This window comes from Podarcis raffonei, chromosome 2 (assembly GCF_027172205.1).
Source record: "Podarcis raffonei isolate rPodRaf1 chromosome 2, rPodRaf1.pri, whole genome shotgun sequence".
Classification (NCBI taxonomy): Eukaryota; Metazoa; Chordata; class Lepidosauria; order Squamata; family Lacertidae; genus Podarcis; species Podarcis raffonei.
Window position 1 is genome coordinate 110,543,216 of NC_070603.1, and position 27,110 is coordinate 110,570,325.

Sequence of the window (27,110 nt, forward strand, 5' to 3'; positions counted from 1 at the left end):
GTCAGGATGGCCGAGTGGTATAAGGCGCCAGACTCAAGGCTCATATCCTTCCCAGGCTCCAGGTGTTCTGGTCTCCGAATGGAGGCGTGGGTTCAAATCCCACTTCTGACACATCCTTTGGGTGGCACTGTGGGTTAAACCACAGAGCCTAGGACTTGCTGATTGAAAGGTCGGCGGTTCGAATCCCCGTGACGGGGTGAGCTCCCGTTGCTCAGTCCCAGCTCCTGCCCACCTAGCAGTTCGAAAGCACCTCAAAGTGTGAGTAGATAAACAGGGGGAAGGTAAACGGCGTTTCCGTGTGCTGCGCTGGTGCTGGCTCGCCAGCTGCAGCTTCGTCACACTGGCCATGTGACCCAGAAGCTGTCTTCGGACAAGCGCCGGCTCCCGGCCTCTTGAGCGAGATGAGCGCGCAACCCCAGAGTCGGTCACGACTGGACCTGTTGGTCAGGGGTACCTTTACCTTTACCAGCCATGGCAAGAAATGAAGCACAAATCTGCTCATCCTAAAGACTTAGGATTTGTACACACTTAACCTTTAGACTCACTTTTTGCAGACCCACACGCAGTGTGCCCCTTGGGGGCTGAAGAATATGGAATTGACAGGTGGAACAAAAAGACACAACAGCTTTCCAGAATTGAAAATTGGCCACAACTTTATTGAGTACAGGCGTAGGTAGGCTTTGGCTCAGGCACTGGGTGTGAATACGACATCAGGTTTTTGCATGGACAGGCCGAGTCCCCCCAACCCCAGGCGACCCCCGAGCGGAATAATGACTCAAGACAACGTGCTTTGGGATTAAAATTGGCCACAACTTTGTTAAGTTTCAGATGTAGGGAGATCTTGGCTCAGGCATTGGGCGTTTATCCTTCCCAGTCCCCAGCCGGGGATCTGGGAGACATCAGGGTTATCCAGAATGTGTGGGGACTGGGCTGGCTCTGGAGAACATATGTTCAAGCAGAGAGCCAGCCCTGAACATATGTTCAAGCAGAGAGCCAGCCCTGACGTAGCAGCGCCCGCGTACCTGTGGAGAAGAGGTTAACCTACAAAAGAAGTCTTAATTGAGGGAGGGAAGGGTGGGAGAAGCTCTGGAGCCAACTGACGGTTTGCAGGTAAGATTCACCTTCTGTTGTGTGGGTAGGGCAGTCCCTCCACCTACCTGGCCAATCCCCTGGCAACAACTCCCCAGGCGGGATTGGGCGATTGGCTGAGGTAGGCAGAGACCTCCGGGAGCCGCACTGGGATCCGGGGGGCTGCGCACGGCCACGTGGGGAGTGCTCATTGCCTAATGGCCGAAATTTGAACAGGGCCCTGCCTGGTTATGGGCCCCCCTGAGAGGCAGGTCAACTAAGCCGGCCCTCCCCTGGCAGCCATTGGAAGTTCTATGGCCTGTCTGCTTTCCATATGGCTTCAGGACAGAAACTTCCACTCAGACCCCTTTACCAGGGTTCCCTGAGATATCACATCTGCCTGAGGCCAGGGTGATGCTGGCCTCAAAGGCAGCCAGCTGAAATCCTCCAGCGGTGGACCAGAGGGGAGACTTCTTCACTCAGGTCCACCACCAGGGCCCCGCCCCCACTGTCTGCCCCAATTGGCTGGTTGCAATTTGAATGTTGGCGGGCTATCCCACCATTCCCTGCAGTCTGGCTGAGGTCAAGGCCAATGTAGTCAAGGCCAGTCATGTAGTGAGGAGGCTGTTTTCCTCTGCCCAGGGGTCCTCATGCTCAGCTGCCACCATTGCCCACCCTGGAGTCGGCTAAGTGATTTTTCCATGGATGCTTTAGTTGAGGTTCCTGCATTGCAGGGGGTTGGACTAGATGGCATTTGGGGTCCCTTCCAACTCTACAATTCTGTGATTCTATGATTCCAGGCATTGGTCCATGCTTGTTGGTATCTGAGTGTGCTTTTTCTTTTTGCCCTGAGCTTTAGCCCCCGAAAACCTGCTCTTTGAAGCTGAACCAGAGCAAATGCCAATTCAAAAAAGGGCACTCGGACATGGAGCTTTAAATTGTGAGCCATGCCTGGAAAGAGTGGAGGAAAGCTAAATGTGGATAAGCCCTTAATCTCAGTGCAAATGACCTGAACAACGTAAGTGATGTGCAGTTTATATAATTAAAGCCACCGGAACATTTTCCCATGACATGGCGGGACAAAGGGAAAACCTCTTGGACCCATGCCTAGAAGTTACGGACCCAAGCTAAGTGTGGAGGAGCCCACACTCTGTTATTACAATGGGCATTTTTACAGCACGTTCCCTCCCAGTTACAACATACGCAACTGAATGATCTTTTTACCACTTTGTGTAGGGTGAAGACATGGCTGCATTCCACAACAAGCGAAGTTTATTTGCCTGGCTTGTATTTGTTGTCTGCTCAGGGAGAAAATTCAAAGGACAAATTTATAAGAGGTGTCATTAACTGCTTTGACCAAGACCCTGAAAGACTCCAGTTTTTATTTAGGGAATGACCCACTTTGGTTCATACAGTGGTACCTCAGGTTACATACGCTTCAGACTCCGCTAACCCAGAAATAGTGCTTCAGGTTAAGAATTTTGCTTCAGGATGAGAACAGAAATCGGGCTCTGGCAGCATGGGGGCAGTGGGAGGCCCCATTAGCTAAAGTGGTGCTTCAGGTTAAGAACAGTTTCAGGTTAAGTATGGACCTCCGGAACGAATTAAGTACTTAACCTGAGGTACCACTGTATTTTGCTTTAAGTGAATGGGAGACAAGCATTGACAAAGAAGTCTGGCTGGTTTCAGATTTCTGGCATTCACCACAGCCCAGGCAGTTTCTGTATAAAAGTTTAGCTTTACGTTGTTGTTTTAAATTTGGCTTAGAGTCTTACGGTCTTGTTGTTCAATGAACAGACTGAAGCTTTATGTCTTTCCAGGGCCCAGCTCTGTCAATTGTTAAACGGACAAATAAAGCCATTTGTTAAAAGATCGTTCTGAAATGTATAATCCTATACAGTACCAACAGGCACAGCCCAACATTGTTTCTTGTTGCTTCCTTTCAACACCACAGATTGGTGTGTGGGGTTCAGTCGTATAAAGGCAACAAGCTGTAGTCACACGTCATAGACCTTGCCCATCCCCTAAAATAGTATTTCTGCAGACACCTATCCTTACTGGGTAGCTGAGGAAGAGATCTACAGCAGCTGTTCCCTACCAGGAAGTGACATCTTGTAAGGGTTTGGAAAATGTTCCGGATTTCTATTCTTACCAGGCTTTGTGCTAGATCCCAGAGTTTGCTGTGATCATAGTCCCATGCTAAAATATCCACGAATAAATGAAACAGAATTATTGATGCAATGGTTCTCTGAAATCAGAGTAACGCTAGATGTGGTGGTGGTTCTGTTTGTTCTGAGTATTGTGTACACACATAGTTTTTTTAAAAAAATCCCTTGGCCTTAAGGAACATATTTATTTACTTATTTTCTTATGTTTATGCCATGGAACCCAGGCACTGTAAATGTGGTTCCCAGGTGGCCTCCCAGCTGGGCACTGACCAGACACAGGAGGCTTAGATGCAGCAAAGTGGTAGCCTTGTGTGTCGTCATGAGGAATTCCATAGTCAGGGTGCCGCTACAGAGAAGGCCATGTGTCTTCAGACCATACCATGGAAATGGATGGCATCTTGGGAATTGACAGGACCTAAATGGAGGAAACAGAGGGGACGGGAAGAGGCCAATCACACTGGTAACCAATGGTCTGGTAACCAATGGTCTCTTCCAGCTGTTGTGGGACTTTAGCTACTATCAGCATAGCTAATAGTCAGGGCTTATGTATGTTGTAAAAGGGATGTGGGTGGCGCTGTGGGTTAAACCACAGAGCCTAGGACTTGCCGATCAGAAGGTCGGCGGTTTGAATCCCCGCGACGGGGTGAGCTCCCATTGCTCGGTCCCTGCTCCTGCCAACCTAGCAGTTCAAAAGCACGTCAAAGTGCAAGTAGATAAATAGGTACCACTCCTGCGGGAAGGTAAACGGCGTTTCCGTGCACTGCTCTGGTTCTCCAGAAGCGGCTTAGTCATGCTGGCCACATGACCTGGAAGCTGTACACCGGCTCCCTCGGCCAATAAAGCAAGATGAGCGCTGCAACCCTAGAGTTGGCCACGACTGGGCCTAATGGTCAGGTGTCCCTTTACCATGTATGTTGTACTCCAAGAAAGACTAAGATAATATGGGCACAATTTTGCATTCTCTAGGACCTCTTGTTTAGATTACTGCCATGTGCTTTACATAGGGCTGGGGGTAGTCCATAAAATGCAGCTAGCACAGAACACAACCAGCATGGTATATCTGGTATTTCTGGGGTATCCAATATAACAGATGTTCTGTGGAACTTGCACTGTCTGTCTATATGTTACCAGACCTAATTCAAGGCATTCACATGGCCACCCCTGTATATCTTGGGACGTAGGTATATGATGGCAGAGGCATAGGAAGGCCAGGTGGTATCTGGTGCGGAAAGTTTCTTGTCACCCTCCCCCCACATTGATTTTTTTTTTGCCTGCAAAAATAGTTTTACTTTATTTCATATTTTCTTACAAAGGAATGTGGATTATGGGCCTCTGATAACAAGGAGGCGACTGTGGACAGATACTTAAATCTACAGGATGGATTGTGTTTTGGCTCCACTGAATTGAAATTTCAGCCTTCATGGCATATGAAAACAGCCATGTAAACAGTTATTTTCCTGGAGGAGGGTCAAGATATTAACTGATACACATGAAATTTCAGATATAGCTATATAATCCCATGTGTAGTAAGATAAGACCTTTGGAGCAGGCATTTTCACACACAAAATTTTTTTTATGAACCATCCTAGTAGGGCAGTAATTGTTCCTTGATAATTTGTCACCCCCCTCCATGATGGCACCTGGGGCGGACTGCCCCCGCCCCCTTCCTACGCCCCTGTATGATGGAGACCCTTTCCCTCATAACAGCCTGCTCAGGTGGTGAGGTCAGGCAGGCGGGTGGGCAGGGGAATCTCCTTGCCCCACTGGCAGGTACAGCTCACTGCATGACAGGGCCTTCTCTGTAGCAGCACCCTGACTATGGAATTCCCTTCCTCCTGAGGCACAAACATCCACAACATGGTTAGGATTCCACTGAGGAATGAAGATGCACTTATTCTCCCAGGACTTTGTAGGATTTGATTCTTTTGAGTAGTACTCAACCACATTTTGCCCAGAGTAGGTCCATTGGCATTTAGCACCTGCTAAGGGATGCGGGCGGCGCTGTGGGTTTAAACCACAGAGCCTAGGACTTGCCAATCAGAAGGTCGGCGGTTCGAATCCCCAAGATCAGGTGAGCTCCCGTTGCTCGGTCCCAGCTCCTGCCAACCTAGCAGTTTGAAAGCACGTCAAAGTGCAAGTAGATAAATAGGTACCGCTCCGGCGGGAAGGTAAACGGCATTTCCGTGCGCTGCTCTGTTTCCCCAGAAGCAGCTTAGTCATGCTGGCCACATGACCCAGAAGCTGTACACCGGCTCCCTCGGCTAATAAAGCGAGATGAGCGTCGCAACTCCAGAGTCGGTCACGACTGGACCTAATGGTCATGGGTCCCTTTAACTTTAAGAACCTTATTGTTTAGACAAGCCTACCCAGATGCTTAGAAATGCTGATGTGAATTTTAATCTGCTTTAGCATTTTAACTTATTGTTTGTTTTAATGCATTCTAAACCCTCCCCCATTTTATGGTTTTATCTTTTTGTAAACCTCTGAGGATTTTTTTTTGTAACAATCAAGCAGTGTATAAGTTTTATGAAATAAAACAAAAATACATACAAGTTAATGAACCTTGCCAAATCAGTCCCATTAATTTCAGTAGGTCTACTCGAGTAAAACCGCTTTAAAAATACAAACATCTAGAGGACTGCATGTTACCTAGCCCCGTTCTAATGACGTACTGAGGTCATGGGTGCCGCCTACTAAATAATACATTCTTTACTTGTTTGTAAACCATTTGCAAAGTGTCTGGCATTCTCATAACTTGACTTTAGTGACACCCTAGCAAGAAATTCTTCTTTTTCTGTAATGTGGATTTGCACTTACTTGTCCTGCTCTGTCACCAGGCTGGCTAGAAACGCAAGGTGGAATTAGTTAGGGTGGAAGCGAGGTCACGTGTGTCTCCTGGGTTCAGGTGCTGGGGGGCTGAAATATTTGGGACTAGGAGTCACAACAGGAAGTGATTAGGAAGAGGCAGAGTCGAAAGAGAAAATGTGCATTTGCTAGCAAAGCATGTCCTCCTTATTTCATTTGATCATCCCCAGTGAAGCTGATCTTTACGCAGTTATTTCAGCCACACTAAGCTAAACAGGACGACAGTACTCTAGTGAGACAGAGACTGAAATGAAACGAAACTGCCCCCACAAATTCTCCTCAAATTTCTCCTTTGTAATTTTCAAGTGTGAATAATCTCCAGGCCTTTAACATCTGCTGAACAGTCTTTCATTCTTCGATATCAGAATTTCAGTATTTGGCCCTGATCCATATTTGTTTGGAAGGAAGAGCCACTGAACTCTGCGGGACTTATTTACAAGTAAGTCCCTCTGGGGCTTTAGATATTGCTAATGATTTCACTGGGGATTAATTAATTATGGCTAAGGGACGCGGGTGGCGCTGTGGGTTAAACCACAGAGCCTAGGACTTGCCGATAAGAAGGTTGGCGGTTTGAATCCCCATGATGGGGTGAGCTCCCGTTGCTCGGTCCCTGCTCCTGCCAACCTAGCAGTTCGAAAGCACGTCAAAGTGCAAGTAGATAAATAGGTACCGCTCCGGCAGGAAGGTAAATGGCGTTTCCGTGCACTGCTCTGGTTCGCCAGAAGCGGCTTAGTCATGCTGTATGCCGGCTCCCTTGGCCAGTAAAGCGAGATAAGCGCCGCAACCCCAGAGTCGGTCACGACTGGACCTAATGGTCAGGGGTCCCTTTACCTTTAATTATGAGTAACGTTAGCTGTGATGGGGCTTTGATGTTTCAGTTGTTAGTAATATGATAATTGTGTGTGCCGCGCTTCCATCACTCCACTAATGGACCAAAATTGTGTTCCACACAAGGCAAGATGGGGCAAGGTGGGGCAAGGTACACATTTTCTTTCTATGGAATAATGTATACATCTGGAATTTACAAGCTAGTGCCCATTTTTGACGGGATATTAAGGCAGAGCCTGTAGAACTGAAGACAAATGAACCAATTTATTTATTTTTGCTGCTTTGATTCCCCACCCCAAGACTTTACAATACATGGAAACACAGAACAACTACAACTCACAGAGAAATCGTTAGCTAATACTTGTTTAGTGCAGTTCCCAATTCTGCCACAATGGACAGCGCCTCTAGTCTATGCCTCATGAACTGCCCAAATTGAGAAAATGTTAAAATACTATATTTTAAAATGATTTTTGTTAGAAAGGTAAGTCCTTAAGAGTGCATTTTTACCATAGAAGCAAGCCCACTGCATTCAATGGGGGCTGATTTCCGGCAATGGTGCAATGGACGTCAAACTAAGTCCTAGTAAGATGGTATTGTTCAGTACAGTGGTACCTCAGGTTAAATACTTAATTCGTTCCGGATGTCCGTTCTTAACCTGAAACTGTTCTTAACCTGAAGCACCACTTTAGCTAATGGGGCCTCCTGCTGCCGCCACGCCGCCGGAGCACGATTTCTGTTCTCATCCTGAAGCAAAGTTCATAACCTGAAGCACTATTTCTGGGTTAGTGGAGTCTGTGCCTGAAGTGTATGTAACCTGAAGCGTATGTAACCTGAGGTACCACTGTACTTCAAAGGTTTGGATCAGATAATCCAGGGAATGGAGTCTAGACTATTAGTACATAAACTGAACGCTCTAGACCAGGGGTCAGCAACCTTTTTCAGTCATGGGCTGGTCCACCATCCCTCAGACCTTTTTGTGGGCCGGACTATATTTTTTTGGAGGGAAGAACGAATTCCCATGTCCCACAAATAACCCAGAGATGCATTTTAAATAAAAGCACACGCTCCACTCATGTAAAAACACCAGGCAGGCCCCACAAATAACCCAGAGAAGTATTTTAAATAAAAGGACACATTCTCCTCATGTAAAAACACGCTGATTCCCGGACCGTCCGCGGGCTGGATTGAGAAGGCGATTGGGCCCCCTTAGGTTGCCTACCCCTGCTCTAGACACATGAGAACTAGTTTATTATAGTACCACAATATGTGAGGTCTGCACTGGTGGGTCCCCAGCACAAATCTCACCTTAGCCACAGTCCCTGCAGCCTCAGTCCCTTCTCCCCCCATCTGCAAAATGGGGCTAAGAATACTGACCTACCTGCAGCACGACTACTACCAGGATAAAACATGCAAAGCACTTAAAATGCACTATGCAAATGCTACGTGGTACTGATGTCTGAGAAACCAAATATCCCAAACCTTAAGAAAGCAACAATTTCCCAGGGGGATTTACTCCTTATTTGGCTTCCCATGAAATAACCCTCTAAAGCTCTTTAATTTATGCACAATACACAGTGATATACAGACCTGAATGTGTGATACAAACATTGCAGAATCGGTTATTATATCCCGTACATTAACAAAAATACCTTAAGTCTTTCTCCGTTGGAAGCGAGCCCTTTTAGCACTTACATCTTTCTCACTGCTGCCACCTAGAGGTAGTTGCCACTGCTTGTTAGCAGCTGGAACCAATTGCTGTTCCGAGCAGCACCAATTTTCTCAATAAATAACAATAATAATAAATATGTGTGTTGGGGGTATTGCTAACCATAAGAGCTTCTCAATAAATTATCACCTGATACTGAAGCTTTAACCAAGTCAGCACAGAAAGTGTGCTGGGAAGACATCAGAGACCCTTGCTATAAGAAGCCATAATTGTTGGAACCGCTCTGGCTCTGGCTGATATCTTCACAATCCAGGGACGCCTGAACCCTCTGTTGGCTGTTCCTCCTCCTCCAGCTGAAATCTTGGATGCTCTGGCGCATAAAGTGGGTTTGGTATATGTTGTAAGACCCAGACACAGGATTCTGCAGGCAGTAGATGACCTGCAAGAGATCGCAACACAAGGAAGGGAGAGTGAGCCAGAGGGCAAACAGGAATCGGTCAACACTGGTGATAGCCAAGTATACCTGAAGGAGCATGTCCACCCTCATCGTCCAGCCTGGACACTGAGGTCCAGCTCCGAGGGCCTTCTGGCGGTTCCCTCACTGCGAGAAGTGAGGTTACAGGGAAGCAGGCAGAGGGCCTTCTCAGTGGTGGCACCCACCCTGTGGAACACCCTCCCATCAGGTGTCAAGGAAATGAACAACTATCTGACTTTTAGAAGACATCTGAAGGCAGCCCTGTTTAGGAATGTTTTGAGAAATTTGAGAAAGAGGGAAAGGACTTGCTGGAACAATTATGAAATAGAATACAAAAAGGGAGGCGTGAGGAAGTCAAGGAAATAAGTAAATGAAAGATAATGATATGAAAATACTGGATGTTAATGTTTTTTAAATGTTATTGTTTAGTTGTATTGTTTTTGGGTTTTTTCTTTTTTTCTTTTCTTTTTTCGCCTTAGTGTTGTACTTTTCTTTATTTTTGAAGTATTGTAATCTTTTTTTTATTATTATTGCCTGTTTTTCTTTTTTCTGTAATTGTTAAACTTCAATAAATATCTTATATATAAAAAAGGAAATGAACAACTATCTGACTTTTAGAAGACATCTGAAGGCAGCCCTGTTTAGGAATGTTTTTTAATGTTTGCTGTTTTATTGTATTTTAAATATTTTGTTGGAAGCTGCCCAGAGTGGCTGGGGAAACCCAACCAGATGGGCAGTGTGTGTGTGTGTGTGTGTGTGTGCGTGTATGTATATATGTATGTACAGTGGTACCTCGCATTACCGCTTCAGGTTACAGACGCTACAGCTTACAGACTCCGCTAACCCAGAAATAGTACCTCGGGTTAAGAACTTTGCTTCAGCATGAGAACAGAAATTGCGTGGCAGCGGCGAGAGGCCCCATTAGCTAAAGTGGTACCTCAGGTTAAGAACAGTTTCAGGCTAAGAACAGACCTCCAGAACGAATTAAGTTCTTAACCCAAGGTACCACTGTATTATGTATGCATAAATAATGAAATGAAATGATTATAGCTGTTACCCAAGACAACTTTCCCCAGATGTCTTTTTGTCTGTGAACTTTGGCTTTTTCTAGCTGGAGCCGCACCATACGGGTGGGAAAGAAACTTTGACTCTCTTACACCCTCCCATATTCCTCTGACATATCCCAGTCCCTCATGCCCATCACAGCATCTTCTGCAGATGGCAACTTCCTCCCCCCTTACCATGCATCCGATGCACATCAGGAGCACGACACAGAGCACAACGGCTGGGCTGAGGAGGAGAGGAAGAGCCCATTGTGGGAATTTATTTCCTGCTGGGTTGAAGAAAAGAGAAAGCATAAATAAAAAGTATCTTTGAAATAGCTGGAGATAAGGAATGCACCTAGATAGGACTGGGATACGCCCAGCAGTAGGCAAGGCACGATGGCTGGTTTCTATTTGAATCCAGGGCTGTGCCTATGGAGAAAGCAAGACCCGCTTGGAGTGTGATGCTGGCAACCCCTCCATCATAGTCTCAACCTGTATATATGTGTAAATAAACCATACATCCTAAAGACACCACCGTCTCCGCTATGCCTCATTTCCAAAATAAAACACTAACCCTGGGTAAGTGCCAGGAACCCCTGGAATCTCACACCGCTCAGAGATTGGGGCAGCGTGTGACAATATTGTTGTTGTTTAGTTGTGTCCGACTCTTCGTGACCCCCTGGACCAGAGCACGCCAGGCACTCCTGTCTTCCACTGCCTCCCGCAGTTTGGACAAACTCATGCTGGTAGCTTTGAGAACACTGTCACTGTGTGACAATATACTTGAATGAAATAAACTTACCAGCAGTAGTGATAGCTGACTGAGACGTTGCTGCTGATGATTTTGTGGTAGACACACCATTGGCATCAGATGTTCCATTGGGGGCGGTTCCAGCTGTTGAACAAATGTATTGTCATGTTAATTTCTGCTGTGCGTTCTGTTGTGCTCATTGAATGTATTCCCCAGCTCTTCAACACGGTATCATCCTTGTTGTACCTGCCAAGAGATGCTATTTCTGGCATGGTTGTGGTAGTAACACAACAGGAGGTCTTGTTTCTGGCCACAAAAGCAGTAGTAGCTTGGATGATGAACAGGTGAAAACTTGCTTCCATATATGAAGCTTGAAATGGACTTGTTTGATCCATTTTATTTTGGATATTTTTTAGGTACTCTTGTCTGAGGTATAGGATCATAAGAAAGAAATATTTCAGAAACAACAACAATTCTTACCTGTTGTTAGTGTAAGAGCACTTGGAGTGGCTTCAGCAGATGGGGTTGTGGATTCCGACAGGTGAGTTGTTGATTTCAGCTCTGTTGTAGGAACACTGCCAAAGGTGGTTTGAACTTGAGAAATAAAAATAGTCATAGGAGTAGAAGTAATAGTAATAGTAGGGTAATCTGAATTAGTCACATACAGTGTAAAGTGATCTGTTTTGATTTTTCCTCATCCATTTCACCACTGTGTCCAGGCAGTGGCCCAGGGACTGCAAGTGTCTCCTGATTCAGATGTCTGGAGAAACAGAAGTGAGTGTCATCAGCACACTGATGGCACCTTGCCCCAAAATTCCTAAGGACCACTCTCAATGGCTTCATGGAGATATCAGATAGCACTGGAGATAAGGTAATCCCCTGTGTCACCCCATAACACGGCTGCCAGAGGACCGAAAGAAACCCCAATGCTACTACTCCCTGGGCTTGGTCCTGATGGTAGGATTGGAACCACTGTAATACAGTGCCCCCTAATTCCCATTCCCTGGAACTGGTCCAGGAGTATACCATGGTCAATGGTATCAAAAGCCAACAAGAGATCAAGAAGCAGGAACAAGGTTGCACCTCCACTGTCCTACTCTCTGCAGAGGTTATCCATCAGGTCAACCAAGGCTGACTCAGTTCCATAGCTAGTCCTGAATCCATACTGGAATGCATCTAGATAATCTGTGTCATCCAAGGATGCCTGCAGCTACCCCACCATGGCTTTCTCCATCACCTTGGCAATGGACCAATAGCTAAAGGGCCCAGAGCTGGTTTCTTTAGGTCACACCACTGCCTCTTTCAATGCAGCAGGGACCACCTCTTCAGTCAGCGAAGCATTAACCACACTCTGGATCCAACCAGTCAGCCTCACTCTGCTAAATTTGGTAAGCCAGGAGGGACAGGGGTCAAGGGAGCGCATGGTCAGATGCATTGCCACCACCACTTGGCCCACATATGGCAAAACTAATATTACAAAACGTCATTGATTGCAGTGCCAGGTACTTCAACCAGAGCTGCAACAAATGGAGAGTTAACATCTCTCTGAAGTAGAGCAATTTTATCCTCAAAGCAGCCAGTTGGTCACGGTGGGTCTTCAAGGGCTCCAGAGGTCCCTTCCTCACACTGGGAGTTAGTAGCCGCCGGACTGTCCGCCAGCCAGCTTCTAGAGGACGCCATGCGAGCTGCAAAATGTGCCTTTTTCACAGCCCACACTGCCACACGGTAGACACTATTGTGTGTTCTTACCAGTGTTAGGTCAGCTTACGGCGTGACTTGTCCCACCTGCTCTCCAGTCTTCATCCAGCTTGTTTCATAGTCCGAAGCCCCTCAGATTACCAAAGAACTGCTCAGGCTCGAAAACACTGGAGGGATCATGTCAACTGTCCATTTCTACTCACCATATAAGAAGATAAGGGCTTTGACAAGATCACCAGCTTTCAGCTTTGGAAAATCCCCCAGAGCATTCTGGAACACATCAGGTTCCATCAGTCTCCAAGGACAGGCAATCTGAACAGGCCACCACCTTTTACAGGTGGGGATGCCACCATTAGTCCAAACTTAACCAGATAATGGTCCAACCATTAGTCCAAACTTAACCAGATTATGCTCCAATCATGACAAGGGAGTTTATTGCACTCCCCTTATATTCACTGCATCCCTACCACCTGGAGCTAGCCCAACAGCAGCCTCTGTTTTGGTGAGTCAAAACATCTTTCAGAAACTAACCCTTGGAGGATAAGTCATGAGCAAGCAAAGCAAAGTCATTTTGAATAAACAAAACAAACTCTAACCTGTTGTCAGCATTGAGGTACTTGTGCCTTGAGGAGAGGTTGCATCAGGTGTTGTGGTGGAGTCAGATGAGGGAGTTGCTGATCCCAATTCTGTTGTAGCAGAACGGCTAAGTACAGTTGATGATATAACGGTAGTGGTAGAGGCTTCAGGAGAGGTTCTTTCAGTCACTGTTGAGTCTAACCCTGTTGTAAAAGTACTACTCGTACTAGCTGCAGAGGTTTCAGGGTTGTTTGTTTCAGGTGTAGTGGTGGGCTCAGATTTGGGAGTTGTTGACTTTGTTGTAGCAATACTACCAACTACAGTTGTTATGACGGTACTTGGGGATGTTTTAGAAGTGGTTGTTTCAGGTATTGTGGATTCAGATGGGGGAGTTGTGGACTCCAAAATTGTTGAAGCACCACTGCTAGCTTCAGTTCTTCCTATTACTGTAACAAGGGCAGTTTCAAGCATTGTAGTAGATTCCAGTTTGGGAGTTGTGGACTCCATCTTCATTGTAGCTGTAGTACTATCTAAAATGGTCTGTGCAACTGTAGTTGGAGAGGTTTCAGGAATGGTAATTTCTGGTGTTGCAGTGGATTCAGATCTGAGGCTTGTGGAGTCCACCTTTGATGTACTGATATCTAAAGTTGTAGGTATAACTGTAGTTGGGGAGGTTTTAGAACTGGTAGCTACTGGAATTACAGTGGATGCAAATTTGGGACTTGTAGAGTTTATCGTTGCTGTAGTAGAACTACGTGCCTCAGTTGTTGATATGACTGTAGTTGGGGAGGTTCTAAAACTGGTAGTTTCAGGGATTGTAGTGGATTCAAATTTTAGAGTTGATGAAGCCAAATTGGTTGCAGCACTACTGTTAACTTCAGTTGTCAGAATGACTGTAGATGGGGTGGTTTCAGCATTGGTGGTTTCTGACAATGTAGTGGATGTAGATTTGGGAGCTGTGTATTCCTCCTTTGTTGTAGGGGTAATTGTATCTAAAGTAGTTGGTGTAATTGTACTTGGGGAGGTTTTGGGCTTGGTAGTTTCTGGCATTGTAGTTGATTCAGGTGTGGGAGTTGTGGAGTCCATCGTTGTTGTAGCGCTACTAGTATCTAAAGTTGTTGGTGTAAGTGTAGTTGGAGAGGTTTCAGGCTTGGTAGTTTCTGGCATTGTAGTTGATTCAGTTGTGGAGTCCATCTTTGTTGTAGGGCTACTTGCATCTAAAGTTGTTGGAGTAACTGTAGTTGGAGAGGTTTCGGGCTTGGTAGTTTCTGGCATTGTAGTTGATTCAGTTGTGGAGTCCATCATTGTTGTAGCGCTACTAGTATCTAAAGTCGTTGGTGCAAGTGTAGTTGGAGAGGTTTCGGGCTTGGTAGTTTGTGGCACTGTAGTTGATTCTATAGTGGGAGTTGTGGAGTCCATCGTTGTTGTAGCGCTACTAATATCTAAATTTGTTGGTGTAAGTGTAGTTGGAGAGGTTTCGGGCTTGGTAGTTTCTGGCATTGTAGTTGAATCAGTAGTGGGAGTTGTGGAGTCCATCGTTGTTGTAGGGCTACTTGCATCTAAAGTTGTTGTAGTAACTGTAGTTGGAGAGGTTTCGGGCTTGGTAGTTTCTGGCATTGTAGTTAATTCAGTTCTGGGAGTTGTGGAGTCTGTCGTTGTTGTAGCGCTACTAGTATCTAAAGTCGTTGGTGCAAGTGTAGTTGGAGAGGTTTCGGTCTTGGTAGTTTCCAGGAATGTAGTTGATTCAGTTGTGGGAGTTGTGGAGTCCATCGTTGTTGTAGCGCTACTAGTATCTAAAGTTGTTGGTGTAAGTGTAGTTGGAGAGGTTTCGGGCTTGGTAGTTTCTGGCATTGTAGTTGATTCAGTTGTGGGAGTTGTGGAGTCCATCATTGTTGTAGGGCTACTTGCATTTAAAGTCGTTGGAGTAACTGTAGTTGGAGAGGTTTCGGGCTTGGTAGTTTCTGGCATTGTAGTTGATATAGTTGTGGGAGTTGTGGAATCCATCGTTGTTGTAGGGGTGCTAGTATCTAAAGTTGTTGGAGTAACTGTAGTTGGAGAGGTTTCGGGCTTGGTAGTTTCTGGCATTGTAGTTGATTCAGTTGTGGGAGTTGTGGAGTCCATCGTTGTTGTAGCGCTACTAGTATCTAAAATTGTTGGTGCAAGTGTAGTTGGAGAGGTTTCGGTGTTGGTAGTTTCTGGCATTGTAGTTGATTCAGTTGTGGGAGTTGTGGAGTCCATCATTGTTGTAGGGCTACTTGCATCTAAAGTTGTTGTAGTAACTGTAGTTGGAGAGGTTTCAGGCTTGGTAGTTTCTGGCATTGTAGTTGATTCAGTTGTGGGAGTTGTGGAGTCCATCATTGTTGTAGGGCTACTAGTATCTAAAGTTGTTGTAGTAACTGTAGTTGGAGAGGTTTCAGGCTTGGTAGTTTCTGGCATTGTAGTTGATTCAGTTGTGGGAGTTGTGGAGTCCATCATTGTTGTAGGGCTACTTGCATCTAAAGTTGTTGTAGTAACTGTAGTTGGAGAGGTTTCAGTCTTGGTAGTTTCTGGCATTGTAGTTGATTCAGTTGTGGGAGTTGTGGAATCCATCATTGTTGTAGGGCTACTTGCATCTAAAGTTGTTGTAGTAACTGTAGTTGGAGAGGTTTCGGAATTCGTAGTTTCTGGCATTGTAGTTGATATAGTTGTGGGAGTTGTGGAATCCATCGTTGTTGTAGGGGTGCTAGTATCTAAAGTTGTTGGAGTAACTGTAGTTGGAGAGGTTTCGGGCTTGGTAGTTTCCAGGAATATAGTTGATTCAGTTGTATCTAAAATTGTTGGTGCAAGTGTAGTTGCAGAGGTTTTGGTCTTGGAGGTTTCTGGCATTGTAGTTGATTCAGTTGTGGGAGTTGTGGAGTCCATCATTGTTGTAGGGCTACTTGCATCTAAAGTTGTTGTAGTAACTGTAGTTGGAGAGGTTTCAGGCTTGGTAGTTTCTGGCATTGTAGTTGATTCAGTTGTGGGAGTTGTGGAGTCCATCATTGTTGTAGGGCTACTAGTATCTAAAGTTGTTGTAGTAACTGTAGTTGGAGAGGTTTCAGGCTTGGTAGTTTCTGGCATTGTAGTTGATTCAGTTGTGGGAGTTGTGGAGTCTGTCGTTGTTGTAGTGCTACTAGTATCTAAAGTCGTTGGTGTAAGTGTAGTTGGAGAGGTTTCAGGCTTGGTAGCTTCTGGCATTGTAGTTGATTCAGTTGTGGGAGTTGTGGGGTCCATCATTGTTGTAGGGGTAGTAGTATCTAAAGTCGGAGTAACTGTAGTTAGAGAGCTTTCAGGCTTGGTAGTTTCTGAGATTGTAGTTGATTCAGTTGTGGGAGTTGTGGAGTCCATCTTTGTTGTAGCGCTACTTGCATCTAAAGTTGTTGTAGTAACTGTAGTTGGAGAGGTTTCAGTCTTGGTAGTTTCTGGCATTGTAGTTGATATAGTTGTGGGAGTTGTGGAATCCATCGTTGTTGTAGGGGTGCTAGTATCTAAAGTTGTTGTAGTAACTGTAGTTGGAGAGGTTTCGGGCTTCGTAGTTTCTGGCATTGTAGTTGATATAGTTGTGGGAGTTGTGGAATCCATCGTTGTTGTAGGGGTGCTAGTATCTAAAGTTGTTGTAGTAACTGTAGTTGGAGAGGTTTCGGGCTTGGTAGTTTCTGGCATTGTAGTTGATTCAGTTGTGGGAGTTGTGGAGTCCATCGTTGTTGTAGGGCTACTTGCATCTAAAGTTGTTGTAGTAACTGTAGTTGGAGAGGTTTCGGGCTTCGTAGTTTCTGGCATTGTAGTTGATATAGTTGTGGGAGTTGTGGAATCCATCGTTGTTGTAGGGGTGCTAGTATCTAAAGTTGTTGTAGTAACTGTAGTTGGAGAGGTTTCGGGCTTCGTAGTTTCTGGCATTGTAGTTGATATAGTTGTGGGAGTTGTGGAATCCATCGTTGTTGTAGGGGTGCTAGTATCTAAAGTTGTTGTAGTAACTGTAGTTGGAGAGGTTTCGGGCTTGGTAGTTTCTGGCATTGTAGTTGATTCAGTTGTGGGAGTTGTGGAGTCCATCGTTGTTGTAGCTCTACTAGTATCTAAAATTGTTGGTGCAAGTGTAGTTGCAGAGGTTTTGGTCTTGGAGGTTTCTGGCATTGTAGTTGATTCAGTTGTGGGAGTTGTGGAGTCCATCGTTGTTGTAGCGCTACTAGTATCTAAAATTGTTGGTGCAAGTGTAGTTGGAGAGGTTTCGGTGTTGGTAGTTTCTGGCATTGTAGTTGATTCAGTTGTGGGAGTTGTGGAGTCCATCTTTGTTGTAGCGCTACTTGCATCTAAAGTTGTTGTAGTAACTGTAGTTGGAGAGGTTTCGGGCTTGGTAGTTTCTGGCATTGTAGTTGATTTAGTTGTGGGAGTTGTGGAGTCCATCATTGTTGTAGGGGTAGTAGTATCTAAAGTCGTTGGAGTAACTGTAGTTGGAGAGGTTTCAGGCTTGGTAGTTTCTGGCATTGTAGTTGATTCAGTTGTGGGAGTTGTGGAGTCCATCATTGTTGTAGGGCTACTTGCATCTAAAGTTGTTGTAGTAACTGTAGTTGGAGAGGTTTCGGGCTTCGTAGTTTCTGGCATTGTAGTTGATATAGTTGTGGGAGTTGTGGAATCCATCGTTGTTGTAGGGGTGCTAGTATCTAAAGTTGTTGTAGTAACTGTAGTTGGAGAGGTTTCGGGCTTGGTAGTTTCTGGCATTGTAGTTGATATAGTTGTGGGAGTTGTGGAGTCCATCGTTGTTGTAGGGGTGCTAGTATCTAAAGTTGTTGTAGTAACTGTAGTTGGAGAGGTTTCGGGCTTCGTAGTTTCTGGCATTGTAGTTGATATAGTTGTGGGAGTTGTGGAATCCATCGTTGTTGTAGGGGTGCTAGTATCTAAAGTTGTTGTAGTAACTGTAGTTGGAGAGGTTTCGGGCTTCGTAGTTTCTGGCATTGTAGTTGATATAGTTGTGGGAGTTGTGGAATCCATCGTTGTTGTAGGGGTGCTAGTATCTAAAGTTGTTGTAGTAACTGTAGTTGGAGAGGTTTCGGGCTTGGTAGTTTCTGGCATTGTAGTTGATTCAGTTGTGGGAGTTGTGGAGTCCATCGTTGTTGTAGCTCTACTAGTATCTAAAATTGTTGGTGCAAGTGTAGTTGCAGAGGTTTTGGTCTTGGAGGTTTCTGGCATTGTAGTTGATTCAGTTGTGGGAGTTGTGGAGTCCATCGTTGTTGTAGCGCTACTAGTATCTAAAATTGTTGGTGCAAGTGTAGTTGGAGAGGTTTCGGTGTTGGTAGTTTCTGGCATTGTAGTTGATTCAGTTGTGGGAGTTGTGGAGTCCATCTTTGTTGTAGCGCTACTTGCATCTAAAGTTGTTGTAGTAACTGTAGTTGGAGAGGTTTCGGGCTTGGTAGTTTCTGGCATTGTAGTTGATTTAGTTGTGGGAGTTGTGGAGTCCATCATTGTTGTAGGGGTAGTAGTATCTAAAGTCGTTGGAGTAACTGTAGTTGGAGAGGTTTCAGGCTTGGTAGTTTCTGGCATTGTAGTTGATTCAGTTGTGGGAGTTGTGGAGTCCATCATTGTTGTAGGGCTACTTGCATCTAAAGTTGTTGTAGTAACTGTAGTTGGAGAGGTTTCGGGCTTGGTAGTTTCTGGCATTGTAGTTGATTCAGTTGTGGGAGTTGTGGAGTCCATCATTGTTGTAGGGCTACTAGTATCTAAAGTTGTTGTAGTAACTGTAGTTGGAGAGGTTTCAGGCTTGGTAGTTTCTGGCATTGTAGTTGATTCAGTTGTGGGAGTTGTGGAGTCTGTCGTTGTTGTAGTGCTACTAGTATCTAAAGTCGTTGGTGTAAGTGTAGTTGGAGAGGTTTCAGGCTTGGTAGTTTCTGGCATTGTAGTTGATTCAGTTGTGGGAGTTGTGGAGTCTGTCGTTGTTGTAGTGCTACTAGTATCTAAAGTCGTTGGTGTAAGTGTAGTTGGAGAGGTTTCGGGCTCGGTAGTTTCTGGCATTGTAGTTGATTCAGTTGTGCGAGTTGTGGAGTCCATCTGTGTTGTAGCGCTACTAGTATTTAAAGTCGTTGGTGCAAGTGTAGTTGGAGAGGTTTTGGTCTTGGAAGTTTCTGGCATTGTAGTTGATTCAGTTGTGGAGTCCATCGTTGTTGTAGGGGTAGTAGTATCTAAAGTCGTTGGAGTAACTGTAGTTGGAGAGGTTTCGGGCTTGTTAGTTTCTGGCATTGTAGTTGATTCAGTTGTGGGAGTTGTGGAGTCCATCGTTGTTGTAGGGCTACTTGCATCTAAAGTTGTTGTAGTAACTGTAGTTGGAGAGGTTTCAGTCTTGGTAGTTTCTGGCATTGTAGTTGATTCAGTTGTGGGAGTTGTGGAGTCCATCATTGTTGTAGGGCTACTTGCATCTAAAGTTGTTGTAGTAACTGTAGTTGGAGAGGTTTCGGGCTTCGTAGTTTCTGGCATTGTAGTTGATATAGTTGTGGGAGTTGTGGAATCCATCGTTGTTGTAGGGGTGCTAGTATCTAAAGTTGTTGTAGTAACTGTAGTTGGAGAGGTTTCGGGCTTCGTAGTTTCTGGCATTGTAGTTGATATAGTTGTGGGAGTTGTGGAATCCATCGTTGTTGTAGGGGTGCTAGTATCTAAAGTTGTTGTAGTAACTGTAGTTGGAGAGGTTTCGGGCTTGGTAGTTTCTGGCATTGTAGTTGATTCAGTTGTGGGAGTTGTGGAGTCCATCGTTGTTGTAGGGCTACTTGCATCTAAAGTTGTTGTAGTAACTGTAGTTGGAGAGGTTTCGGGCTTCGTAGTTTCTGGCATTGTAGTTGATATAGTTGTGGGAGTTGTGGAATCCATCGTTGTTGTAGGGGTGCTAGTATCTAAAGTTGTTGTAGTAACTGTAGTTGGAGAGGTTTCGGGCTTCGTAGTTTCTGGCATTGTAGTTGATATAGTTGTGGGAGTTGTGGAATCCATCGTTGTTGTAGGGGTGCTAGTATCTAAAGTTGTTGTAGTAACTGTAGTTGGAGAGGTTTCGGGCTTGGTAGTTTCTGGCATTGTAGTTGATTCAGTTGTGGGAGTTGTGGAGTCCATCGTTGTTGTAGGGCTACTTGCATCTAAAGTTGTTGTAGTAACTGTAGTTGGAGAGGTTTCAGTCTTGGTAGTTTCTGGCATTGTAGTTGATTCAGTTGTGGGAGTTGTGGAGTCCATCGTTGTTGTAGCGCTACTAGTATCTAAAATTGTTGGTGCAAGTGTAGTTGGAGAGGTTTCGGTGTTGGTAGTTTCTGGCACTGTAGTTGATTCAGTTGTGGGAGTTGTGGAGTCCATCTTTGTTGTAGCGCTACTTGCATCTAAAGTTGTTGTAGTAACTGTAGTTGGAGAGGTTTCGGGCTTGGTAGTTTCTGGCATTGTAGTTGATTTAGTTGTGGGAGTTGTGGAGTCCATCATTGTTGTAGGGGTAGTAGTATCTAAAGTCGTTGGAGTAACTGTAGTTGGAGAGGTTTCAGGCTTGGTAGTTTCTGGCATTGTAGTTGATTCAGTTGTGGGAGTTGTGGAGTCCATCATTGTTGTAGGGGTAGTAGTATCTAAAGTCGTTGGAGTAACTGTAGTTGGAGAGGTTTCAGGCTTGGTAGTTTCTGGCATTGTAGTTGATTTAGTTGTGGGAGTTGTGGAGTCCATCATTGTTGTAGGGCTACTTGCATCTAAAATTGTTGTAGTAACTGTAGTTGGAGAGGTTTCGGGCTTGGTAGTTTCTGGCATTGTAGTTGATTCAGTTGTGGGAGTTGTGGAGTCCATCATTGTTGTAGGGCTACTAGTATCTAAAGTTGTTGTAGTAACTGTAGTTGGAGAGGTTTCAGGCTTGGTAGTTTCTGGCATTGTAGTTGATTCAGTTGTGGGAGTTGTGGAGTCTGTCGTTGTTGTAGTGCTACTAGTATTTAAAGTCGTTGGTGTAAGTGTAGTTGGAGAGGTTTCGGGCTCGGTAGTTTCTGGCATTGTAGTTGATTCAGTTGTGCGAGTTGTGGAGTCCATCTGTGTTGTAGCGCTACTAGTATTTAAAGTCGTTGGTGCAAGTGTAGTTGGAGAGGTTTTGGTCTTGGAAGTTTCTGGCATTGTAGTTGATTCAGTTGTGGAGTCCATCGTTGTTGTAGGGGTGCTAGTATCTAAAGTTGTTGGAGTAACTGTAGTTGGAGAGGTTTGGGGCTTGTTAGTTTCTGGCATTGTAGTGGATTCAGATTTGAGGGTTGTTGGCTTAAAATTTCTACTAGTCGGTTTTACTGTTGGGAATATCACCTTAACAATATTACCTAGATTTAATCCTGTGAAGATGAATGATGTTTATATCATTTTAAACAAATAGTATTATAGTTTCTATTGCCTAGTTCAAACTGTCCAGTCTATAGTAATCACATAATCCCCTTTTTGTGATAAAGAAAAGGGATGTTATCTGGACCTGTTTCAACATCTCCCTTCTGACATCTTGTATAAATTCTGAATTGATATCTTGCCCAGTCACCTTATCCTTCAGAAGGGCACTTTCTACTGCACTGGAAGCACTTTCCCCAGTCAGGGATCTTAAGTGAACCAAAAGTTCTCTGCACCTCCTGTTCCAAACCCTTCCCTTTTCGTTTCTGCAAAAGTAGTGGGAGCACAAAGTCAAGGGGCTGCTGTTCATCCTCAGGATTCTCTTCCTTCTAATCTCCTCCCATCACTTGCCGCAACCTAAAAGCAGCAGTAGCTGCTGTCCTTTGCTGACTTCGTCCAGCACTTACCACCACAAGTTATCAACACAAGAGGGGAACTTGGCATCAATGCATCATTGTCGAGTGTGTTGTATGCAGCTTCAAGAGGAAATTCCCATGACTCCTGAGGCTATTTCTCAGCAAAATCTCCCTGGGGAATGGGGAAGGAAGACTGCACAACACCCTGTATATTCTTTGAGTTAATGCCTACATTTATATGCACACTTTACCTGGTATATGTGCATTTTTAGCAATGACAAACCTAGACAGCATCTTAAAAAGCAGAGACATCACCTTGCCAACAAAGGTCCATATAGTAAAAGCTATGGTTTTCCCAGTAGTGATGTATGGAAGTGAAAGCTGGACCATAAAGAAGGCTGATCGCCGAAGAATTGATGCTTTTGAATTATGGTGCTGGAGGAGACTCTTGAGAGTCCCATGGACTGCAAGAAGATCAAACCAATCCATTCTGAAGGAAATCAGCCCCGAGTGCTCTCTGGAAGGACAGATTGTGAAGCTGAGGCTCCAATACTTTGGCCACCTCATGAGAAGAGAAAACTCCCTGGAAAAGACCCTGATGTTGGGAAAGATGGAGGGCACAAGGAGAAGGGGACGACAGAGGACGAGATGGTGGGACAGTGTTCTCGAAGCTACCAGCATGAGTTTGACCAAACTGTAGGAGGCAGTGGAAGACAGGAGGGCCTGGAGTGCTCTGGTCCATGGGGTCACGAAGAGGCGGACACGACTAAACGACTAAACAACAACAACATGTGCATTTTTGTGCACAGGACATCGCTGGAGAACTGCATTGCAAAATTTGGAGCAGTGGGAATTTTGAAGAAAGGCTGTGCTTCGGTTTGCTTATTGTTTTGGGAAATGCAGATTAGGTGAGTTCGCTGTCAAAGGTGGGCTGAATCGAAGTTCTTCCCAGTCCTCAGTTCTACCTCTGAGACACTACTGGGGATAAAAGAAGGGTGTGTAGGGCCGGGAGAAAACAGTTTGAGAAGGCCAATACACATAAGAAAGAGATGAAAGGATGAAAAAGAAATAAAGGTTAAAGGACGAACACACCTCAGAGTAAATAACTCTGAATGAGAGATGAAAAAGGAAGCCTATGCAATCAGAAGCAGATAAATAAAATAGAAATAATAGATAATTATATAGAGACAAATATATAATGTATGACATATAAGAGAAATCTGAGTCAACAGTTTGATGCAACAGCAAAAAAGCTTATGCGATTCTAGGCTGCATCATTCTGCCTTGATCAGACCACACCTGGAATACTGTGTCCAATTCTGGGCAGCAACATTTAAGAAGGATGTTGACAAGCTGGAATGTGTGCAGAGGAGGGCAACCAAGATGATCAAAGGTCTGGAAACTAAGCCTTATGGGGAACGCTTGAAGGAGCTGGGTATGCTTAGCCTGGAAAAGAGGAGACTGAGAGGAGATAGGATAGCCGTCTTCCAATATCTTAAGGGCTGTCACATGATGTAGGATGGAGCAAGCTTGTTTTCTCTTGCTCTGGAGGGTAGGACTCGAACCAATGGCTTCAAGTTACAAGAAAAGTGGTTCTAAATAAACATTAGGAGGATTTTTCTGGTGGTGAGAGCTATTCAACTGTGGAACATTCTACCTTGTAAGCTGGTGGACTTCCTTTCAATGGATGTTTTTAAACAGAGATGGAGTGTCTATCTGTCAGAGATTCTTTAGCTACGATCCTTGCATTGCAGGAGGTTGGACCAGTTGACCCTTCCAACTCTACAACTCTCCAATTCTACTATTCTATATTTTATACATGATTGACAAGTCAAACCATGGGCTCACCAGAGGTTTATAGCCATCAACTCTTGAATAGGCCAGAGGAATGCTCACATTATAATCTTAAAAGCTTCGAGAAAAGTCCACCATACACGGTAGAGAGCCATAGAGAACCCATGATTAATCCAGCTTCTCTTTCCCAGCAGGCCCAGGCCAGCAGTACAAATAATTTAAGGGTCACCCAACAGCTTCCATCCAACGAAGCTGCTTGTTGGAAGATTGAGGGCAGACAATGTTGTTCTTCACACAACACCCAGTTAAACCATGGGAGTCCCTCCCACACGATGCTGTGAGGGCCAACAACTTTTTTAAAAGGGTTAGATAAGTTTAAGGAATTATAAAGCTATCGACACCTGCTAGCCACAGTTGCTATGTTCTGCCCTGGCCCCCCTTAGCCAAGAACTCCACATGTTTGATAGCAAGCTCTTATAGCAGCTTCCACTGTGCTCTGGATGTGTACACACACCTCCAGCCTCAAGGCAGCTGTCCACAGTTTGGGGCCCTACAGAGCAGTTGCAACAACAGGGAGACCCTGCCCCACTGCTGGCTTATATACCCTCTTATGATGGGTTGTGTGCCCGCAAGCTGAGACTTCTCCTGCACGGATACCACCACTGCTTTTCCCACTTGATGCTCCTCTTGGTTCTAGGAGTCAGTGGGGCAGGGGAAGGTGGGAAGTCTACTGCCCCGTCTGTCAGCTGAAAAGCCTCTTCTTCTTCTGCCACATCTGGCGCACCTTCCTTCATCTCAGATTGCCCTGACTTCTCCCTCCTCCCCTGGCTCCTGCCTTGCAAACAGCGTCCAACCCCATGAATCACTGATCCCCTCTCCTGGGACCTTCTCTGTCCGGGGGCTGCCAGGGCAACAGGTTTATCAACAGGGAGACTCAGAGACTCAAAGTCTAGTCAGCTATTTTACTTAGGAAATTAGTAGACAACAGAGATCACTTTCAAAACCAAGAATGCAACACAGAAATGATAGGTCCCAGATAAGGCAGGAGGAGAAATTTGATTCAGATTGTCATATCTATCAAGTCTGCATTTCCTGAAACAATATGAAAACCGTAATATAGTCATCCTTTGAAATTCACACTTATCTGAATTTTGCAATCCAGTTCTTCATACAACCTGTGCTTACAAAAGTGCATATATTATGGGGAAAGTGTGTAAAAATGAATTACACGCACAAATGCATTATATTAGGGGAAATTGCTAGCAGAAATGTGTGCATTAGTCAAAAACTGCGTACTAGAAAAGCACACTAGAATGCTGATGAATTTTCAAACGGCTTTTTAAAAATATATTGCAAATTGCTGCAGAAATATGGAGAACCAAACGTAATGTTTGAAAAATCAGAACTGAAATTCACAGTCCCTTGCACCCTTAGCCCAGAATCATGGTGGTGGTGGGGAACAAAACGCCTTACCTCCTTCTGTCACATGCATGCTCAGAGCAAATATAATCCACAATGCAACCCTGGATGCTTTTTGTATTCCGTTCATTGTGCTTGCTGCAGCTGGATGCCAATTGCTTTGAGAACACTCCTCTGCCTTATATAGCTTCTGAAGCACTTGAAGTATGCCTCATTTGGGGCTTACAGGTGTTGCTCCAAAGCTGTAACATCGCCTTTTGATCAGAAGGTGTGGCCTGCTGAGCTCATGTCATGTATTTTCGGGCCTAATGAAGTGTACACAAAAGACTGGGCTGGGAAAGAACGATTAATATACCTTGGATTGTTTATCTGCCTCATCACCTGTATCTGATTATTTTTAGACATGTTGTCCTTGGCAATCAATTGAGGGGAAGTTGATTTAGTGACTTTCATGAGTCCTAAATGATGGGGCAAGAGCTCTTGCCAATACTGAACGTTGTCTACGTAAGTAGGCTTTGAAAGGTGGTAACAGAGGATGGTTTGTAGCAGAAGTCAGAGGGGTGGAGGACTGGATGTGGCAGGTGCAAGGTAGTAAAGCGGTGATTGGGTGGAGAGGTGCACCAGTGAAAACAGGATGGAGGAATGGTGAAGGTTACATGACCTATATACATTATATGAGCCTGTGTGATATTTGAGATCATCATAATGTTCTTGTTGTCCTCACGTGAGGGTCCTGTGGATGGCAACTTGTCAGGGACTATGAGGAGGAGGACTGCACTGAGGAAGAATGGTGGGAGCCACCACCTCCTCCTCCTCCTGATCCTGAATCTTCTCAGGAGCAGGACAGTATAGATTTGGAATAATGGTTTGCAGAGGGGCATAGTTCAGAAGGCAGAAGCTGGGAAATACTGGATGGGGAACAGCTAGGAGAAGAAACACTGGAAGAGAGAGGGTGAACAGATTCACAGATTCACACTCTGGCTTTCACACACCCCTTCCCCAAAGACACGGAGAGCTCAGAAACTGTTAGAACAGAAAGTGCAGAGGGTACAAGCTCAGATTACAAGACGTGGGAGTGATGTAGATTAATAGGGATGGAAGAAGGAGTGACTCTTAATTGGGAGCACCGCCATTCTAGGAAGACATGTTCTTTTGTCTCTTGCTGTGATTATTAAAGAACGTAACTGGTAAGACGTTTCTTTCATTTGATCTTCTTATTTATTGCCGGGGGGGGATGCTGATTCCCCGAAGCCTGACACAACTGGGGAGAGGGCCTTGGGGGGCGGTTATACCCCAACTGTAGAACACCCTCCCAAGTGTGGTCCACCTAGCACCTTCATTGTTATCTTTCCACAGATGGCGGCAGAGAGGGGGGCACACACAAGATTTCCCAGGGCAGACTCTGTGTTCACGCTTCTCAGCTTTTACATACCTTGTATCGCAGAAAAGGCCACTAGTCTCCAGTGAAAATCTCAGCTCAAGCATCCATGACAGATGGCCATCTCTGCTTTGAAGCCTCCAAAGAAGGAGAGTCCGTCACCTTCCAAGGGAGTCTGTTCCACTGCTGAACAACTCTTACTGTCTGAAAGTTCTTCCTAATGTTCAGTTGGAATCTCCTTTCTTGTAACTTGACTCCAATGTTTTATGCAGGGTTAGTTCGATGTTCTATTTTACTCTTAGATTTTATGACTATGTACAGTTCTGTACTCTTATTCATAGCATCTGCTGTGAAACCGGTGTGTGAGTGGTCCTTTGTACTGTACCCAGGACAATTACAAAGTGAACTTCTTTGTCCTGAGGGAATTTATGACCAGATTCACATACATTAACCCAGAGTATAGCTTGCGATGTCTGCACTATTGTGCCAACTCACACCTGCTTTGCTTCTCCTTTCCAGGAGTTTTCGATCAGTAAAGATCAGCAGTTAGGCCATGGTTTGGCTCAGTATGCTATCCGAACCATGGGTTGTGGTTAATGTCCCTCCTCTTTCACCAAGGCCTCTAACTATCAGGTGAACCTTGGTTAAGGAG

General features: G+C 45.0%; 2 protein-coding genes and 1 non-coding gene across 3 annotated transcripts; 1 reads left to right on the top strand and 2 right to left on the bottom strand.

Moving 5' to 3' along the window:
* TRNAL-CAA (transfer RNA leucine (anticodon CAA)) lies at positions 1-111 on the top strand. The gene is made up of 2 exons: positions 1-38; positions 66-111. It is a non-coding gene; the product is annotated as a tRNA-Leu (tRNA).
* An 8,347-nt stretch (positions 112-8,458) lies between these two features.
* On the bottom strand, positions 8,459-14,058 carry LOC128408645 (uncharacterized). Its single transcript, XM_053378616.1, has 5 exons — positions 13,162-14,058; positions 11,348-11,461; positions 10,919-11,011; positions 10,312-10,403; positions 8,459-9,034 (listed from the first exon to the last, which is right to left on the bottom strand). Exons 1-5 carry the CDS (start codon positions 13,652-13,654, stop codon positions 8,849-8,851), a joined length of 978 nt encoding a protein of 325 aa, XP_053234591.1. The 5' UTR covers positions 13,655-14,058; the 3' UTR covers positions 8,459-8,848.
* A 752-nt stretch (positions 14,059-14,810) lies between these two features.
* LOC128408751 (salivary glue protein Sgs-3-like) lies at positions 14,811-25,153 on the bottom strand. The gene is given in 4 exon segments (XM_053378772.1): positions 14,811-14,857; positions 16,177-17,026; positions 17,028-17,155; positions 25,135-25,153. Coding segments are annotated over 4 exon segments (1,044 nt in total).
* Between the last annotated feature and the right edge of the window lie 1,957 nt (positions 25,154-27,110).

Coding starts and splice junctions, on each gene's coding strand:
- LOC128408645 (XM_053378616.1), bottom strand. CDS start 13,654: ATGAAGATGGAGTCCACAACTCCCAAACTGGAATCTACTACAATGCTT. Junction 11,462..13,161: donor TACCTCAATGCTGACAACAG/GTTAGAGTTTGT, acceptor TTATTTCTCAAG/TTCAAACCACCTTTGGCAGT. Junction 9,035..10,311: donor TGATGTGCATCGGATGCATG/GTAAGGGGGGAG, acceptor GATCTCTTGCAG/GTCATCTACTGCCTGCAGAA.